Here is a 21417-nt window from a genome sequence, read left to right as displayed (position 1 = left end):
AAACCCTGCTGGTTAGTTTCAGGGATGGTATTGACAAGCATGTCTCCTCCGAGACACGTGACATCACCTGCCGCTTCTTTTCACCTGAGTGAGGCGTTTCACCGGGAGGACAAAACGCATGTGGAGGAACATGGTATTCCTCATAGATCCACAACCCTGCTGCAGCCATTGGCAACACGAGGATTTGAACAGGAGGATGCTTTTAATAACTGACATTATGGTGTTACAGCATTGTAACATCCTGAGATTATGTGGGGTGCTATTTGACTCTGAGAAGAAGATAAAAAATATGTTGAAGGTTTTTGCAACAATATCCTGTTTTTGTTGCAGCTACGGAACAATACAGGCTTGTCTGAGGCTTGAATGACAGCTCTTTATGCCATTCAAACTTTCTGTATCACTTTACAATAATTGGCCATTCTTGAAGGGCCCGTGTGTGTGTGTGTGTGTGTGTGTGTGTGTGTGTGTGTGTGTGTGTGTGTGTGTGTGTGTGTGTGTGTGTGTGTGTGTGTGTGTGTGTGTGTGTGTGTGTGTGTGTGTGTGTGTGTGTGTGTGTGTGTGTGTGTGTGTGTGTGTGTTACACTTGAAAAAACACAGCTCAGTATCGGTATAATCCACCCCTCTGGTATGAAACCAGGTCACTGTTTTGTTGGCCAGCATGAGTTAGGAAAACAAAGATAAAAAGCTGACATTTTGTTCTACTTTGCTTAAAAGGTACATCGTGGGCAGGTTAGGATTTGTAGAAAAATACAGTATGTCAATATGTCATTCACACTTTTTCTTTCATATGCACACACAACACACACTCTCTAGCACAAAATGAAAACACACTGCTGGACAGTGTCCAGGGCACACCCAGGGACATACCTGGCAGCTTTCCCTTGGAGAAGGTCTCCGAGTCCAGTTTGTACGTGTCCTGGAGTCGCATGAGTGCCTTGGCTGCACCTTTCTCATCCTCCGCATCTGGGAAGTACTGCTTGTGTGCAGACATGTTGGAGATAAAACCTGGAGGGACACAAATAGATAAAGACATGTGATAGGTACTACATTAAAAGAAAGAAGAGACAAAGAAAGAAAGACAAATCAAATCAATTATTAAGCTATTTAAGTTGTCTTTGCTGTTTATGAGACAGGAGTCTGATGGACCACCAGTGACTAATACTAACAGATAGGCCAACCTAGAAACATTTCCACAAGAGGACTCCTCCACATTCCTCTTAGATCCAATCTACACTCCACAGATGTTGCTAGGTCGCACACACACACACACACACACACACACACACACACACACACACACACACACACACACACACACACACACACACACACACACACACACACACACACACACACACACACACACACACACACACACACACACACACACACACACACACACACACACACACACTCTCAAAGGACATAGGACCACAATGGAAATAAATAAATAATAAAGTATTCAATCAATATTGAATATTCAATCTCACACACATATTGTACAAACCAGCATGACACAATCTCACCTGCACACATGCATACACAGTAAAATCCTCAATGTAAATAAAAATTTACCTGTAGGTATCCATTTGGGTCCTTTTACCTTTACAATCTCACAGTTACATTGTGCACATGCATTGCTTGAAACGATAAAACCTTGAGCTTACTCAAGCACGCACGCACATGCGCATGCTCACTCACTCACTGCTGTGTAAGGTGCTGGCAACTGATAAGGACGCAAACTTGTGCGCACATGTATAGGTAGGACTGCAAACACAGCTGTACTATTATTTCACTTAGACACACACTTCCTTTCAAATGCACTGTATCACTACCACGCACGCACGCACTCCCACACACACACACACAGTTTACCACTGTTGCGTCTCACTAATACTAATGTACACAGACACACAAACAGATAAGTTACAGCATAATGCTTGCACAAAAACAGCTGCATTTGAGGTGACAGCTTGTGCTCTTTATCTTTAATATGGGTGGTGCCTGGAATCACACACACACGCACGCACACGCACACACACACACACACACACACACACACACACACACACACACACACACACACACACACACACACACACACACACACACACAGCCAACAAAAACACACACATAATTCCCAGCCCAATTGCTTTGAAAGAAATTTAACCCACAATGTGGTCAACCTTTAACAACAATTTCCTAATCACAAATACTGCCATTGTTCTTTAGAGTGTAAGGCAGGGGTTTTCAACTGATTGTGAACCAGGGTCCAAAACCCTGACTAAGAATCCGCCTGGGGATCAGTTCAGATGGGGATATGGGTAAAGATAACTTTTTTGGTAACACTTGCATTCCATGTTTATAATGCATTTAAACATAAATGCATTATAATCTGCTTATAAGTAACACTGTATAATTATAGATAAGAACTCCTAAATACTCATAATGCTTTATAACACTGTTTCTCAACCAATGGTCCAAAATATTTGAATTACTAGGCGTGGTGTGTAGGAAAAAGTTTTGCATTAAACTAGAAAAATGTGCTCCTCGGAGCACAGGTCTCTGCTAGGGCAGGTAGCTTATTGTGTGCTAGCAATGTTTCACGACAATCGGACACTGCGTTCAGGATTTGAGGCATTTTGTTGCGTTACATGACTATAGAGATAATGCGTACCAATTTGCGTGATGCTTGGATGAAATCTGTAGGAGTAATATAAAGAAATGTGTTTGTTGCGTGATACTATGCAACGAATTATATGAAGCCCTTAACTTAACAGACATTAACTGAAATATGCTAGTGGTCCAGAGCTCATCGGTTACCTATATTCCCTTTTCTGACTTTGTCCCACCCTCCATTTTAAACTGATGTTAACTGATATACTGATTTGAACTTATGAGTGAGCATGCAGACACATGCGATTATATGTGCACATTTCTTACTAATGATGACTCAACCGGGCAATCCGATACTGACCCCCTCTTGAGATTCGAACTCCCTTTTCTGTGGAATTTCTTGACCTCCAACTTCCCAGTAACTGACAACATTGACGCATCATCTTAAGTCACCAGATCATTCAGTGCACCGTTTCTCAAGTATAGCCAAAATACAAGTTCTATGGCTGTTTTCACCATTCGACATCACCGTACAAGGCAGTATAACTCAGGCTGGCCAAACCAAACTTTAAAACTAATCTAAAATCTCTATGTCTAGAACTAACCCTAACCTTAACTCCTCACCCTAAACCCCCCATGAATGCATACTCCTAACACCAACTTGAATCTTTTCATATTATTGTAACCCAACACAAAACATCTTTCTTAACCATAGAAATAACCTGTTCCCTCATGGGGACCAGAAAAATGTCCACAGAAACTTTTGAGGGGTATTACTATTATAAAGTCCCATTCAAAACAAAGAGTTACATGGTGTTATACAATGAAAAACATTGCATACAAGCAATATTAAAAACAAACCGCACAGAAGGCAAACACACATCACAAAGTCGTTATGGAACAAGTGAGTTTTTAACAGCTTCATGAAACTATCCACTGACTCAGTATTTTATCTAACTCCACTGACTCTGCATTTTATCTAACTCCACTGACTCTGCATTTTTATAACTAAGGGAAGATGGTTTCAGAGAATGGGAGGTTCTGGTTCACCAGCAAAGCAGTCTGATGGTGACCAGGGGACACAATAATTCAGAGTGAAAAAAGTGCTCTGAATCTGTTTTGAGAGATTAATTCTACAGTATATGGGTAACCACTGAAGAGTGGCCAGAACTGGTGTACTGTGTGAATATGTGACCGTTTTGGACCAACTGGAGCAGAGACACAGAGGAGCGACTCGACACAAGGGACAGTAATACATAAACCACAATAGATTCCTGTTTTCCGTACCGTCGGAAGGGTCCTGGAGAACCAGGGTCTCCAGTTCAGCCCACTCTGTGTTGAGTCTCTTCATCAGCTTGTAGGCGTTGACAGGATGTGCCAGGAAGCCCTCTGGGTCTGAGGTGGACACTCTGGTCAGGGTGTCCAGTTTGTTGGCCCAGCTGAGAGACAGGACATGTCTGAATTAGTCTGATGCTATGTTTATATCAGTTGTCTGAGCTTATAATGACTGAAAAATAGTTTATGTTTTATGTATGTCACAATATAATGTACTTTGTTCAATTATTAGGAAAAACTAAATAATCAACAGCAACTAGAAACAGATTTAAAAAGGGGGAGGGGGCATGGAAAGAGAACAAGCTAAAACAATTAAAGGGACATTCATTACTTTCAGGTGTATTCATGTGCGTGATAACCATGCTGATTCTCTTTTAGCTGTGACTTAACACTTCTATTAAAAAAACATCTTTGACAGAGGGAGGGACTGAGAGGATCTTTGATAGGAGAAAAAAAAACATTGTCACTCTCGAGCGAGGGACAGGCAGATAAATGAAGTTGGAATCAAAAACGTGGTGTTCAGAGCAGGGCTCTAGACTAACTTTTCCATTTTCTTTCTTTTTTTGTACAGAAGGTTATTAATTAATAACCTTGCATGCTGATGAATAGTTGTCTTGGTTTGCATACCATAGTTCTGCATTGATATAAACATTGACAGTGACTCCAGACTGTTAAAGTTTCTTTGTCAGCACTGGCTGACAAAATAGGTAATCTTCTGCAATAACATTTTAAAATAAAACACAACATAAATGTTATCAAATAAAAACTAAGCATAAGAGCATGTGTTTTTACATGTACTCTATGTTTTAACTTTTTATTATGTTGTGCAGTATTTAATTCTCTAGGGTGTTTGATCTCGTATTGTTACCGTTTTTACTGCTGCACAACCAATGCAGCAGTCTGGAGACAAATGGAGTTGTATGTAGCCCAACTGACATCAGTAATTGAACGTAGCGAGCAGAGAAGCGAACCATCTCTGTATGGACAAAGACTACAAGGCGAACAATGTTCAATTAAAATTAAACAGTGATCTGTCTTTCTGGAAATGTTTTCCACTGCCTTGTGGTTTCCTAGTTGTCTCTTTTTATTAGTTAGTTTCAGAGCAAACCCTTTAGTTTATTTTAAAAGCCAAGCTGTAAAAACAAAACTGAATCACCACTGGAGTTTATATAGGTAAATAAAATGGTAAATGGTGCATATATAGTGCCTGCATTATATTCACCTACAGTATACATACACACACCGACAGTGGAGGCAACCATGGAAGGCACCAACCTGCTGATCAGGTGGAGTTAGGGGTTACGTGTCTTGCTCAAGGACACTTCAACACTAAGCGAGGAGGAACGGGGGATAGAACCGGGAACCGGCCACTCTACCTCTTGATCCACTGCCGCCTTGTTCTGATTGTTTAGGAGTATTATCGATTTTCTGATGGCTTCCTAGCCATCAAAGTTGCGATCCAAGTAGGATGATTCAACATAACCCATCAGCAACCTAAAGCCTGGCGCACAATCCGCACATCAGCATTGCCTCTGATAGAAAAAGCAGTGTGTGTGTCCCATATTAGAACTAAGCACTTGTAGAACTAATTAATGTGTTAATGGAATACGGTTATACTTGCCAATCATTTCAGGGCTCCAGACTAACTTTATAGTTGGTTGCACGGATGCACCGTCCATTTTCATATAGGTGCACCCACACATACTGTACGGACCTGCTAAGGTGCACTGGTGCAAACCAATTTTAGTTGCACTGGACAGATTTTTGGGTGCATGTGCACTCAAATGGGTGCAATCTGGAGACCTGCATTTTGGTTGCAGTCCAGAGCCCTGGCTCTGAGTACAGTGAGACTCTCTTAGAGAGGGTGAAAGTGAATGTAGTTTAGAGGGCAGCCCACGGGGGCATGGCAGTTAAGAGTTTGTACAGTACCTCTTGACAGCAGCAAGCTTGGACTCCTCAGCTTTTATGTACTCCTTCAGAGACTTAACCAGCTCTTTCTCTGTGTAGATAAGATCTGTCATCTGGCCTGAGAGAGGGAGAGACAGGGGACAGATGCACAAAGACCGAGGGAGAAATGAGTACAGTGTGACCAACATGACACTAAAGATAAACTCATCTAAAAAAAAGTAATGTGTTCTGGTTTGTTAGTTTATTATTTTGTCATAATAGAGGTATAAACCACATGTGATATGGAATCATTTAAAGACAAAATATGTCATTAACAGAATGATAGATCTGTCATAATAGAACCGAGTATTAAAGCTAGAGTATCGTGTACGGATCACAAAACCACATTGGGGTTTCTGCCCAATTTAAATTGCTCTGGATTAAAGCATCAGTTGAAAGCTGCGTGTTCACTGTTCATAGTGTTCATAATCCAACAAGTGAGAGAATTTATTGACTGTGATAGTTCTGAGAGAATGCTTCATGTGGCAGTGGCTCATTCCTTTGGTACCATCAAGGGCCATAAAATGTTATTTATAGGTATGAACCTTCCATACCGAAGATGCTCTTTGAGTAACAACGTTCTGTTCTAAACCTCCTGGTACAGACTGTATAGTATTTCACTGCAAGAAAAAATCTCACTGGAGGTGCTACTAGTCTTGAGCCTTTGAAGCGAGAAGAGTAGGTTACTGCTGACGTAGTAGTGGTGTAAACAATACCATGGAAACACTGTGGTCACCACGGAGAAAGCCCAATCACACAGCGTTGTGTTCTTTTACACACAGATACTGCAGTGCCGTAGCCAAACGGGGGGAAACCCAATGCTATTATAGTGATAGTGTCAGCCAACAGGGGGCAGGCTGCTGAGGCTTGTGTGATACTTGTTCTAAAAGAGACGATTGTGCAACTGGATAGTGTTGGTTCCACAGCAGGACTTATTAAGACATTAGATTATAAAGTAACATAAAAGGCAATGAAACTTGTTATGATGGTGCTCTACAAATACGTTTTCTTTTCTTTTTTTTCCTGTGAAGGCTACAGAGAGTAGACAGCACCCAGAGAGCCAAGTTCACATTCTACAGGGTTCTTTGGTTTTGAAAAGTCCAGACAGGTCCTCCCTCTGAAACCTCAGTCTGGTCAACAAAAGACTTACTGTCTGTTCAGACTTCTCCTCTGCTGTAAATATCCTTTTTGTGTCCACACATTCTGCACAGAACTGGGCATTCAGTAGCTTACCATTTGGTTTAAAGTCATTTTTTCAAAACAGATTATTGGCAATATCCTACACACTGAACGTTTTGGAGAATACGGAGGCCTACCTATGGAGGTGAAGACATCGGCCTGTACAGTCCAGCTGCAGCAGCAGAGCACTGCCCAGGAGATGAGAGACAAGAACCTCCTCATTCTGCTTCCTGTGATCACCTGTAATTACAGACACAGCCACATGAGGCCACAAAGGACAACACTCCATCCAGAATGAATGAATGTCAGTATACAGGACTGTGTGAGGATCATAAGACAGTGTGTTTAACAGTATATATTTTTTTTAAATGATCTTTTTGGTTTATTTTGAGTTTCAAATTTCAAATAACAAATTCAGATAATAATAATTAATAAATTAATTATTATTATTTGCAGCATTTATGCTTTATTTCCAATAGTGACAGTGAGAGAGTGAGAGACGGGAAGAGAGGGGGGATAACATGCAGCAAAGAGCCTCAGGTGGTATAGCCGTAGGTACGTTATACTCTCTGACTGGCATGACAACAGGGCTCAGCGCTTGTTCAACGCCCTGATGGTTGAAAATTGTTCCATATTATGGTTGTATGGCTTTTGATGCACACTGTAATTTGTCTAGCAGGCTACTGCTGATGTCACATACTATACTACTAATTCAATCATACAACCACACTTCAAAATCCTAAACAGGCAAGCTTCTGGATGATGATGCATTTCCTCGCGGAATTAACAGACCTTGTAAAGACATGGCATGGCATGTTTCATAGTTTCCACTGAGCTCCATCTAAATGGGTCATTAGTGGACTGAGTCTGACACTTTGTCTCAATAACCTCAATGCTCCGATTGTTACAGAAAAAGAACAAAGAGGGGACAATGTCTTCGCTGCCAAACCAGGGGGGGGGGGGGGGGGCGGGAGACAAATGCATTGTGAGAATGAGGGGGAATCACATACTAGTCTGTCAACTTTTTTTGACAGACTAGTTTAATGAGCACCACTGTGGGTGTGCACTGTCACTGTGGCACAGTGACTGTGCATGCTTCATAGTATCACAAGCTCATGTGGTGGTATTTTATGTCATTATCCTGTCTTTCCTTAAAATCTCTGGAGTGTTAACCTCTTTCAACCTGGTGAATCCTTCTCCTCTCTTGTCTCTGCTCTGGTTGACATCTGACATCCACATGGCTGTTGGATTAAAAGTGGTCATGATGACTAATGCCGTGACTAAATATAACGCTGACATTGGCCGTTCAGAAATATAGTACGTATGAACCCTGAAGCTTACCCACATGAAACTTACAAGCCACATCCTTCTAAAGAGAGTTTTAGGGATGAATGATTTGGGGAAAATATCTTATTGTGATTACTCAGATCAATACTGCGATCCAGTAGTTTTTATTAAGGTTAATTTGTTAATTTTACATTTTTTTTTACAGTATAACCACAAAACTTAATTTGAATTATAATTGATTAATTCTTTTTTGATTACTTGTTCAGCCCTAAATAGTTTAGTTTACTAGTTTCTCTATTGATCCTTTGATAACTTAATTGGCTAAATTAGGTCAGATCCGATTCACAATGATGTGTCATCAATCTTGGTTTCATTATGTTAAATAGCCTTTTTTGAGGGAGCACAAACATGTTTATGTGGCAGCACATCAAATATTAATTGGGAGTGCAGTCCAGTGTTCTTTGATTTAATGCAACATTTATTAGAGCTAATATGCTGTCAAGAGTGCAATACACATGTTGCCACGTTGCCTGGACCAGTTCTCGGTCTCTCAAATCATCTGTGTTTTCTAGGGTGAAAAGGATACTGGCTGCATAAATAATGGGGTTTCACAATGACAAGAGCTCCATAAATAGCAGACATAGACAGGGAAATCATCACATGGCAGCAATTCAACACTCTTAGACCACAAGGATCCATCTGTTCTTCCTCAACTGTTATCATAAGATTAATTGAACTTTTCCGACCAGAGCAACGGCTGCATCGTTTTTCTTCCACAAAACCTCAGTTCACCTTCTACAGAAGAATGAAAGGATCTGACAAAGGTAGAATTCTGAAGCGCAACTTCGCCAATTTCTTACCGTACTAGCCTATGTAAAACAAGATCTTTTTACCTTTTCCAGCACCATTGAGAAGAGAGTGTTATTTTAAAATGTCCTCACAATAGAAAAATATGTTTCAGATAAAAAAATCTCTGTTGAGGTCCGATGGGGTCAAGAGTCCAAATGTTACAGAAGAGGCAGAGAAGGAAAGTATGGGAAGTGACTCATTTCTTTCCCAAATTTAGTTAGGAAAACAAAGTACTGCACTTCCTCCACCTTCTCCAGTAAAGCCTCATTTATACTTAGTTGCGTGCCACTGTCGGGCTCAGTAAATAGCAGATCTACAAGCTCACAACGCGTCACATTCGTGGCGCGTTGTGGGCTTGTATATCTGCTATTTACAGCATGCAACAACAGCATGCAACTAAGTATAAACTGAAAACTGGGAGCTCGAGTACCAGTGACAACCAGGAACAGACTGGGTGATGACCACGAAGAGTGTGGTGACATCTGGAGAGACAGAGGACGGCCGGAGAGACGGCGACCCGGGCTGGAGAGGGTTGGCAGCCCAAACTACTTCTTCCGTGTGGAAGAACCAAAAGCTACAGGCTGCGGTGAAACCTGCAGGGAGGGTTTAATCCATCAAGGCAGAGTGAGATGTTTGTGCCCAGCAGCAAAGACGACCAAACGACTTCTCAGACGAAGCAGGAGCCAGGCCCGGTGGCAACCCACAGTGCCTAGAGTGTCGCCAACACCAGCTGCAACATCTCAACTAACCTGGCCTGGCATTGGCCGGACTGATGGCGTGGATACACTCACATACGTTCCATGTGTGAGTGGATCCGCATTGTCGGTCTGGCTAGTGCCAGGCTAACCTTAACCCGTAGTTAGCATTGTCTCTAACCCCCAAGAGACAGTGGGGGCAGCATAATTGATTAATAAATCATCAAAATCACTTTAATCACTTTAACCATATTTTATACATTGGCTATTCAAAAACAGCAGATCTCCAAATTCAAAATGTGTCAAGGCATTGTGAGCTTGTAGATCTGCTATTTTTGAAATTCTTTGAAGAATTTTGAACAATGTGGAATAATTGGGGAAATAATTTACAACACAAATCTTTTCTAATGTGGGGTCGTTTCCCTGGCACAAACTCTTTTTAAATGGGAGTCCGTGGGCAAATGCACATCAATTTGGGGGTCCTTGACATTAAAAAGTGAGAACCACTGGACTACATGAAATAAGCATGATCCATTTATGTCAGTACTATGCATGAACAAAGGGTTTACTTTGTTTTTTATTGTAACATTGGAAGAGGGGAGGGGAGTGATGCTGCAGTCACAATAGCAGCGAGTAAAGCTTATAATATCTGGAGGAAGGACTGAACATCTCCACAAACTCATTTAAATGAAAGACTTTCAAAGTGGTTAATGAGATGAATCAACTAACCTAAGACCTGAGGCCGATTCTAATGCTTTCTAAACCAGTAGTTCTCACACTCTCACACAAAATATTTAAAAATTGCAGATGTACAAGGTCACAGCACGGCACTAAGTGTCGCGCTGTGAGCTTGTATATCTGCTATTTTTGAATAGCCAACGCTAAAATCTAAAATGACACACAGATGCTTTCCCGGTATTAATCAATTAATTTGATTAAAGCGATTCTAAAAAAAAACTAACGTGTCGATTCAGTATTAAAAAGAAATGAATCTCTAAAAAGCGATCTTCTCGATTATTCGATTGATTGAATAAGTAATTGATGGTATAATCACTAAGGAGATAATCGATAGTTGCATCCCCAATGTTAACTAGATTTCACTAGGCTATCCTTGGAGCAGTCATGTGTCCTTGCCATCAAGATGGAAAAGAGAAAAACAACTCCTGTGACAGAAATCATTGTGGATTTAGGTGTGAAACAGCATTCCTTGACTTTCACTACAGTGTCTCTAAATCCAACCATGTTTTACCGCATCATTCCTCAATGATTGCTGCTTACTACTGCTCATCTTAAGCACACACATATGCACACACATCACACCAAACATCTGTTATTACGGTAATGATACAGTCAAGGCTTTGCTCGAGTTGGGAAAGAATTAGATATGATTTATGTGACAGCTGCTGACAAAACATCACCTGACTTTCTATAAACCAAACATACTGTGAGATGGGCTATTATACGAGAATGGGAACCTCTCCAAGGAATCCACTTAGTTGGTTCTGACAATACATGTTATCTGCTAACGGTCTGTTAAGAGAACATGGAGACACAGCGATAGGCTTCAAAGAGGCAGATATCCATCATGGGTCGTAGTGTAATCTGTGTCCACAGGGAGGGGAGGAAGATGAGATAGAGACAGTTGTGGTACACAGTACAAGTAGAGTCCAACCCGTAGCCCTATCTCCATCTTGTGTGGCCTGTCAGAACAGAATGGAGCCGAATGGAATGCATTAAGGGCACAGAACAGAATGGAATGGAACGAAATGGAGCAAAAATAGCAGATCTTCGCTATTTCGTCATACCACGAAGTATATACTGTAGGGCTTACAGTTAAGTGGTTAAATATTAAACATAAGAATATTAGTTGCGGTGGAGCGTTCCTTCATTTATATAACTCACCCGGCAATTTACAGATGAATCACAACATGACAGGAGCATAGTTTCCTTAGTGGCGAGACTACACTATGTCCTCCCTGACCCCAAGTTCAACAGGTTCATGCCTACTAGCATGTGTGCGTATGTGTGCTTGTACGGTATGAAATAGCAATTGAATTTACACGACTTTGACTTGGTGCAGCATAAAATGTATCACTGTTCTGATTTTACACAGCAACATTGTGGAGAGGACCAGACTAGTAACCCAAATAACCTTTACCTACAACGGCATGTGGATGTTAAATGGCCTTACAAGTTATAGAAAGTCAGTGTGAATTCAAACCTTTCCATCCCATACATACCAAGACCTACCACCCAAAACCCTAACCCTCTTTTTTTTTCTTTTTGAGGAAAGAGAGGGGTTTTCCAGTAGTCTATGGTCTTATCCCTTCTCCAATAAGGACCACGATGGAAACAAGCCTTCAGGCTTTTTTGTGCTTTTATCCTTTTGGATTCATTTTCAATAAAGTGCTCCATCAATCAAAACTATCACTTCCTCTGACTCTCACATTCCTAAAGAGTCAATTTTCATCATTTACAACGACAAATATCACACATCTTGATGTAGACCATGCCTGCTTGAATCTGGCACACTTGCACATGGACTGGATGTACACTACTGAACCAAGACAGGTGCCTGCTAAAGATAACTGATGTGAGACTCATTCATCCAAACATTCATTGTTGTTAGACTGTATGCTCATATTCACTGTTTAACGACTCTATATATTATCCATATTATATACCCCAAATCTGGAATCAGTCGGGCTCTATATCTCACATAGTGAATATGCTCTACATTTGTGCAATTCAAGTTCCGTCACTGTCACACAGCCAGGCTAGTGGAATTAGTAATTAATTTCAACACAGATGAAAAATGCTCCACAATAAGACAAAACGGGAGTATACTGTAAGTGAAAGAACACACAATGTACAGAACTATGTAAATACCACCATAATTGTCTCCACCAGGCCGAAATTTTCACATGGGCCAGTTATAGCGCCACCAGGAGGCCGATTTTTGCGACAGTACTCCTACAGATTTTGTCCAAACATCCCACAAATCGGTATACAGTATCTCTATAGTCATTAAACAAAACGGGTCTTTCAGATTTTTCATATTCCATCCTGATTGGCGAAGATTTGCTTCCGAAGTTTGCAGGAGTGCTCCGTTTTGAACAAAATGCCTCAAATCATGAACACAGCATGCAATTTCCGTGACATTTTGCACGCACATTCCCACTATGGCCGACGAAGAATACCACTTCAAATTTTTCAAATCAGCCTCATGATGGCGCTATGACAGGCCGATTTGTGTTTTTACCTAAAACTGTACCGATCTGTGTAAAACTTAACATTGCCCTATTATAGCGCCACCAGGAGGACGAGTTTTGCCCCCAAAAATATGTTTTTATATATTACTCCTACAAATTTATTACAAACATCACACAAATCGGTATTCATTATCTCTAAAGCCATGTGATCAAGACAGATCCGTCCAATTTGGCGAATTCCGGACATTGCTGGCCCACAATCCTACCTCACCTGGCGGAGACCTGTGCTCCGTAGAGCACTTTTTCTAGTTGATCTTGAATTACATGCCATATTATTCATTAACCATCATTAAGTATAGGAAGGCCAAACCTCTCCCTTGGACATTAATGACCCATCTGTAGCATCAACAATAGAAATACAGCCCTGATTGTTGTTGCAGGCTTTCTTCTTGCATTACATTCCTGGATAGAGGGCCGTTTCACAACCATTTCTGAAGTACTGATGCTTGCCTAGCACCAAGTCCATGACCAATATAGCAGATGGCTAATGGTGACTAATTTCAAAACATTTCTCAATGTGTGCTCCCCTGAAAGTAATGAGCCCTTTACAAAATGAAATAATGATGGTTTTACCACATCGCCCACGTTATTTTATTCAGCTCTCCAGAAAAACAGATCACAACCTTTCTATAAAAGTGAATCCAGGCCCAGTGTTTGCAGTGGTCTTTTCTTACTCTCTATAATTAAGTCTTCTGCCCATCTTCCTGCCGCGTAGACCAGACCCTAATTAAGGACATGGGTGGGACAGCAGAAAACCAACCTACCATAATCCCTTGCTGTGCCATACTGCCATGAAGACCCACGGTTAGCGGTAACGGGTTTATTCTGGGAAGCATTAAGCCCAAGTTTTCTGCTTAAGAACACAGGAAAAGATTACTCAGCAGGTTTAATCTCCACCAGCTGCAACGGCCGGTTGCCTGTTGCTCGGTTCGGCCGGACCCAGTGGACAGGGGGTATCTGGATAGTAAAGACCCCACTGCTCCAAGCCAACAGGAGTCAAAAGACTCTGTCAGAGCCATCCGATTAAAGTTGTTAAAAAAAGTGTTTTAGGTTATACAGTGCAGTGCATCCAGTAACGGAATGTTATGCTAAATTCAAGTCTGGGGTAATGGCAACTATTTTTCAACTAACTGTTGAAGTCCACAATTTTGGAAGTGAATGTAGCATTAAATCTAATTATTTGCTGTGCTTGTTATTCTACCCGTTTGACCTCAATTTCCTACTGTAATATAAAATCTGACACACCTACAAACACCCCTAAGCTACAAAACGTGTTGGGACATTTTTGTTCCTGCACAGTTCATGTGTCATAAACAGGTTGACTTATGTTCTCAACATGAAAACTATTTATTTCAAATAGCTCCAGTACAACACGCATAAGTAATTATGAGGCAAGTGTCAGGCAATAGAACTGTTTCTAGATAAATAACTCACCCCACATGCTGTGTCTCTTCAAAAGTCATTAATATAAGATTGGAGCGCTCCGATATAAATATGGGACTGCCTGGGTCCAATCTGATTAGAAAAATATGAGCCATTTGCAGACTGATATCCTAAGCCAAATGGCAAAATGCTCACAGCAATGCCTTCATTTTCTACGAGCGAACACTTTATATTTATTACCATCAGAGAAAGTTTCCCTTATTTAGGCTATTAATTGACTTCATGTGTGAATAAAAAGTAATCCTTCATTCACACTTCTGTTAAGACATGGCGATAGTTATTTAAAGGGACACTTCACCCCCAAAAAACGTTGTTTCAATGGATTAGTCACCCCATGGAGACTTGAATTCATGGATATTTTTTTTTTTTTTTGTCTCATTCCTAAGACAATAATTTGATGACCGGCAGCGGTTCCGGTAGGAGACACAACGAGTCGTTGTGTTGTGTAGGAGACACAACGAGTCGTTGTGTCTCCTACCGGAACCGCTGCCTACCGGTCCGCTGGTCATCAAATTATTGTCTTAGGAATGAGACAAAAACTAAAAAATATCCACGAATTCAAGTCTCCATGGGGTGACTAATCCATTGAAACAACGTTTTTTGGGGGTGAAGTGTCCCTTTAAGTCACAGAAACATGGGGCATAATGTTGCTGGAAGCTATACCCTAGTGAAAGCTGAGAAAGGTGGACTTTTTTACCTAAGTTATATTTTCTTGAGCTGGAAAAATAATCTTAAATAACTTAAACCCTTGTTCTGTGATATTTGTAATTTCTACCAGTTCACAGGTAAAACTAAGAAAGCTTCTTAGAAAACAGAGCAACTGAACATTTGGAATGATTGATTATCGACAGTGCTATGCATATATGCTTCATGGTTTAATTCCCCCCCCCGTCCCCGTCCCCGTCACCTCTGGGGTCCTGTACCTTCACTCTCTCTGCTCTAAACAGCATTTTTTAAATATTTTTGCTGGTAGCCTGCTAACTCTACATTCCCAGGGAGAAACATACAGTAACACACCGTAAGCCTTAGCATGGCAAGGGGTTCATATCTTTAACATATTTTTTTTCAATCAAGATTTGTGGGAATCACTTAGTTCATAAAACAACATGTTTAAGTTGCATGTATGAATTGAACAGCCTTTTGTGGTATTCCAACTGAAACAGGAGTTTTTTTTGCAGGTGCCTTGAAAGCTGAAAATCCTTTTGCAATAAAAAAATATTAAAAAGGTTCATTAACATGATAACAGACATCAAGACAAGAATGTGACAGATAATATGAATACATTGAAAGCTAGACTGTTAACAAGGTTATGGTCAATGAAGTCCAGTTCCTCTGGTCAGCTATGAGGTATTGTTTCAGACACGTTTTAATGGCAACTTATTTTTGCGAATATAATTATAGAAGACGAAGGCGTTCCATCTTGTGAGTACGTATTCTAAATAACTGTGATTTTTAGGAGATGTGTTCTTGGTCTAGGGGGTAACAAGTGATTTTGTCTGTGTGGAGTTTTGACGTGGCAGGCAGATTGTGGTTGCATCACTGGCTGTTAGTCATCTTGCACAGAGCTGCTAGCCATGCTTCACCCGCCATGTTTTAAAGACATTAATAACCACAAGGTGGGTATTTAGTTATTTCAGGCCATTTTTTAACATGAGGAGACACAGACAGGCAAGGTCTCTGGCTCTTAACACACATGCCTTAGCTTACACAAGCATGTGCGCACAGTCACGTACACACACAGTACGTACCACCTAAACTACTGGTGCACATGTAGTGTATATGCATGTGCAACACATATGCTGCACAGACAGACCATCAAAAACCTTTGATGCTGTGTCAACGGGAACACTTTAGGCGCATGCAAGACAAAAGGAATGAATTGATAAACATGACCAAATTGAGCTTTATTTGTATTTCTGCAAAAGGGTAGACCCTGGATACATAGAAAAGGGAGAGGAATTTACAGTTATTTACATGTAGTGGGTAATTTGATTAAGGCAGCTCTAAAAGAGAAACACAAATGTGTCATTCTGTGAACATCTGCCATGTTCCCTCAAGTCCAATCACTGCAGAGAATGCCCTGAAGTCCAATCACTGCAGAGAATGCCCTGAAGTCCAATCACTGCAGAGAACATCTGCCCAGAAGCCCAATCACTGCTGAGAAAACATGCAAGTCCAATCACTTCTGAGAAAAGAAAACCTGACACCGGCCCTGAAGTCCAATCACTGCTGAGAACACCTTTCCTGACGTCCAACCAATGGTGAGAACACCTGCAACCTGTCCTGATGTCCAACCAATGCTGAGAACACCTGCAACCTATGCTGAAGTCCAATCACTGATGAGAACTGTCACCTGACCTGAATTTTAGAGTTGTTCCAATACCAGTATTGGAAATGCCTCCGATGCAGGCTACAATGCTGGATTGAGAATCGGTGAGGACGCTAATCTATGCACTGATCCAATATAACGGGTGCCAGTCCTTTTGAGGTGCTGTCTGACCAACAGTAAAATACTCACAACAATGTAGCCACACACTCATAGCTTCAGTGCCAAATCATTTATTGAGGACCAGAGACAAACCTGAACCAACCCATACAACAATGACAGCAATCAAAGCACATCCATACAGGGTTAGTATTATACTGCTGTGTGCATACGCACGCACGCACGCACGCACGCACATGCACACAAAATAATGTATTTATTTTTGACCGATGTGCAAGTTCAAATATCGGAATGGGTATCAGGAACGGAACATCACAGTCCAGCCACTACTGCCCTGAAGCGCAACCACTGCTGTCTCTATTCATTTGCCTCCCATTTACTGGAAATATAGGCCAGTGTTTTGTCAGCCTATGCTTAAAGCTATTGTACTAGACACAAATCATGGAAGAATTGCACTATAGAGGACAGCTGGAAAACAAGCGGTTATTCCAGCGGGGGGGATTCTATTTCAGTTTCACTCAGGTGATGGCTGCTCAGATGGTCATAATGTGCGCTTGGGAGTGGTGGGGCGAAAATATGTGTGCTAAGCTGACAACTCCATTGTTCATATCAGAAGGAATGAGTATACCTGCACTTTATTATTTTTAAAACACTAATGAAATTAGGTATAAAGTCTATTTAGAGTATTGTAAAACTACTGTACATATTAGTGAATAGCTTTGTGTTGGACATGATACGAAACTAGAAAAAGTGCTCCTCGGAGCACAGGTCTCCGCCAGGTCAGGTAGGTTATTGTGGATCAGCAATGTTCAGAATTTGCCAATCAAGATGGAATATAAAAAATCGGACGGAACCATCTTGATCACTTGACTATAGAGATAATGTGTACTGATTTGCATGATGTTTGGACAAAATGTGTAGGAGTAATATAAAAAATAAGAATCGGCCTCCTGGTGGCGCTATAATAGGGCAATGTGAAAAGGGTGTCGTTTGTTCTTCAACATAGTGCGAATGTGCGTGCAAAGTTCCACCACAATCGGACGCTGCGTTCATGATTTGCAGCATTTTGTTCAAAACGGGCCACTCCTGCAAACTTTAGATGTCAATGTTAGCAATGTAATCAGGGTGGAATATGAAAAATCAAACAGACCCATCTTGATCACATGACTATAGAGATCATGTGTACCGATTTGCGTGAAATTTGGATAAAATATGAAAGCTTAATCTCAAAATATGTGTTTTACATAAGTCGGCCTCCTGGTGGCGCTATAAAAGGCTAATGTGAAAAATGCAGGGCAGATGTTTTTCCTTGGCCTCTAGGGAGTATGCGTGCAAAGTTTTACGCAGATCGGTGCAGTTACAGTTATAAATGCAAATTGGCCTTTTATAGCGCCACCATGAGGCTGATTTGAAAACGTTCAAGTGGCATTTGTGCCTCGGCATAGTGGGAATGTGCGTGTGAAATTTCACGGAAATCGCAAGCTGCGTTCATGATTTGAGGCATTTAGTTCAAAATGGACCAATCCTGCAAACTTTGGGAGCCAACCTTAGCCAATCAGGATGGAATGTGGAAAATCAGACAGATCCGTGTTGATCACATGAATATAGAGATACTGTGTACCGATTTGCGTGATGTTTGGATAAAATCTGTAGGAGTAATATAAAAAAATGGGTTTTGCACAAATCGGTCTCCTGGTGGCGCTATAACAGGCCCATGTGAAAAATTTGGGGCAGAGGTTCTGAATTGGCATCCAGGGAGTGTGTGTGCACAGTTTCGCAGCGACCGGGCCAACGGTGCCTGAGATTAGCTGTTCACAGACAGATGGACGGACGGACACACGGACACACAAACGGACACACGGACAGGGGGTAAAACATACTCTCTCGCGGACACACGGACACACAAACGGACACACGGACAGGGGGTAAAACATACTCTCTCGCCATGCCTTTCGGCCTGGCGGAGACAATAAAGGGCAAACATGCACCCTGCTGAGTGCTGAAGTCTCAAAATACTCCTGAAGTCAACGAGAAAGCACTAGCCCACTACACTTCCCTTTCTGGTATGAGCCCAAGGAAAAAATAAAAGACAGTATGAATGAATGAATGTACACGTATTACTACTCATTATAAAGAAAATAAAGTATTTTCAAAATGTTATACAACGCCCAGAAACAACACCAAGACGAGGGTCTATATAGATCTATATATTATCCGAGTCCACATCTGGTCAGTTCCCCATCTCGACTACGATAGCTTTCACAGAATGCCAAAACGCTCGCCCCAAAACACAGTCACCCCGGGGCAAACCTGGCGGCATTATCGTGGTATTCCTAAACGTAACCTCAGTAAACTATGCCTAAAACATAAAACCTAATCTTATTCCCAAACGTAACCCCAGTAAAATGGTGCCAAAACCTAACCTTATTCCTTAACTTAACCTCAGTCAAACAATGCCTAACCCTAAACTTATTTCTAACCTTATCCTACTCAGTAAAACAAATACAAGAACCGCTGGTTCACGAAAAAAATGGGGGCGAGCGTGTTTTGGGGCGAGTCTTCCAGTTAACTTTCACAGTGACGTCAGCCCAAGACAGACGACGCTTCTAGAAGTAGTGGAACTTAGGACTTTCTAGAATCTACAGGAAAGGAGGAGCGATATGGTCAATGATTCCTAGCAGAAATAGTCTAGTCTAGTCTAGTCTAGTTTACTTGAGTAAAATGCATTATGCCCCATTTCAAGTTCTCAAAATGAATGAAAATCTTCAGAAAATAGCAGCAACGCATTGACGGGTTGTGAGCTTGTAATATGTTGAAATATATAGGGCTGAAAGTAGTTAGGTTAATGAATGTTTCGTAATAATAATATCTAAATCAACAAAGTAACTGGTAAAGTTTTCAAATAATGGTAGTGGAAAAAGTACAATATTTGCCTCTGAGATATAGTGGGAGTAAAAGTACAGAAAATTGGAAATACTTCAGTAAAGTAAAGAATACCTCAAAATTGTACTTAAGTACTTGAGTATATGTACTTAGTTACTATCCAATGCTGCATGTAAATCGTTAAAGGACGCACCGTTGCAAAGTTCACTCATACTTTCAAAACTTTCCCTTTTCGCGGCGTTACAATGTAACCAATCTACCTGGACAATACGATACGTTGTGACGAGCGAGCAATAATATTCAATCACAATGACGGGAGCACCACTATAATCTCGTGTTTACCGTTCATATTTTCCACAATAAAGCCATAATCTCTCTACTAATCATCATCAACACCTCAGCTACCTACACAATGTGGACCTTGTTGATATTGACAACCGTCCCAGCATGTTTGGACGACAACAGCTCAGCATGCAGCCACTTCTGACGTATTACTGTTAAACGGTGCCATGACAGTCCAGACTTACCTTTATTTTCTTGTTTTAGAACGATTAACTTCACACCTTAAATGCTGTCCGAAAATATAGTCTGCTCCTTTCCCTTTCTTGGGGTTAAAGGAGTAGAAGACTCTCTCCCCCTGCCACGTACAGAACCTCCTCTTATGTTAGTCGAGAATCACCCAGTTCCCCTAATAGATGCGCAGCAACATTCCATAGCTGCCTACTGCAGTTCATCCTGGAAAAATACAGTAGGCCTACATGGACATTGGACATTCTTTTGGTATATATTGTAGGTTACCAATAGTTACAAAATGTAGGCTACCTGCTCTCTTTATGTATTCTGGTATAGTTAATGTTAATCTTTTGTCAGCTGCCTATATTTGCTGTAACTTTGGCTGCTAGAAAACCAAGATATAAAACAGCACTGTTGTGCCTAAGTAGTTCCTTAATTTAATGGAAGAAGCCTTTGCCCCACAACTGTCTGTTAGGGTTAGGTGGGCCTACATGCATGGTGTACAGAACAGAATATTGAATACATTTGATGAAAAGTTCAAATATTTTATGCAACGGTTTATAGTAGCTACGGTAAAACTATGCATGCTACCCTGCACGTTTACACTTTGGTCCAAGAAGGCTTGAGTGTGTGTGTGTGTGTGTGTGTGTGTGTGTGTGTGTGTGTGTGTGTGTGTGTGTGTGTGTGCGTGCGCGCGTGCGTGCGCGCGTGCGTGCGTGTGTGTGTGTGTGTGTGTTGTGGATGTACAACCTACACCATCTGGAGGAAATGCTGCTACTTTGAGAAAGTAAGTATAATGTTCTAGACGTCTGAAACACTATACACAAATACAAAAACAAGTTTCAGAAAATTTACACATTAAGCAAATACTACAGACGTTCTGTTGGGCAGCACACCCACCAGTGAATACACCTTCATAGAGGCAAATAAAGTGGTGAACAAACAGACAGAC

The 21417-nt window shown here is 41.1% G+C and overlaps 1 protein-coding gene across 3 annotated transcripts in view; it reads right to left on the bottom strand.

Annotated features, from left to right (window-relative positions):
• LOC308090598 (prolyl 4-hydroxylase subunit alpha-2-like) overlaps positions 1-20618 on the bottom strand; it is a 38153-nt gene extending 17535 nt beyond the window's left edge. For all 3 annotated transcript variants that reach the window (XR_013933640.1, XM_080435834.1, XM_080435833.1), the window contains exons 1-5: positions 20480-20618; positions 7215-7317; positions 5881-5977; positions 3904-4055; positions 868-1005 (exon numbers count right to left, since the gene is read on the bottom strand). Coding sequence is in view for 2 of the 3 variants with exons in the window: in XM_080435834.1 (XP_080291960.1) it covers positions 868-1005; positions 3904-4055; positions 5881-5977; positions 7215-7299 (472 nt within the window). In the remaining variant the exon portion in view is untranslated. The remainder of the gene's footprint in view (positions 1-867; positions 1006-3903; positions 4056-5880; positions 5978-7214; positions 7318-20479) is intronic.
• Positions 20619-21417: the final 799 nt, after the last annotated feature.

This window comes from Gymnoscopelus braueri (genome assembly GCF_963280865.1).
Source record: "Gymnoscopelus braueri genome assembly, chromosome: 8".
Taxonomy (NCBI): domain Eukaryota; kingdom Metazoa; phylum Chordata; class Actinopteri; order Myctophiformes; family Myctophidae; genus Gymnoscopelus; species Gymnoscopelus braueri.
This window is presented reverse-complemented; position numbering and strand designations above follow the sequence as displayed.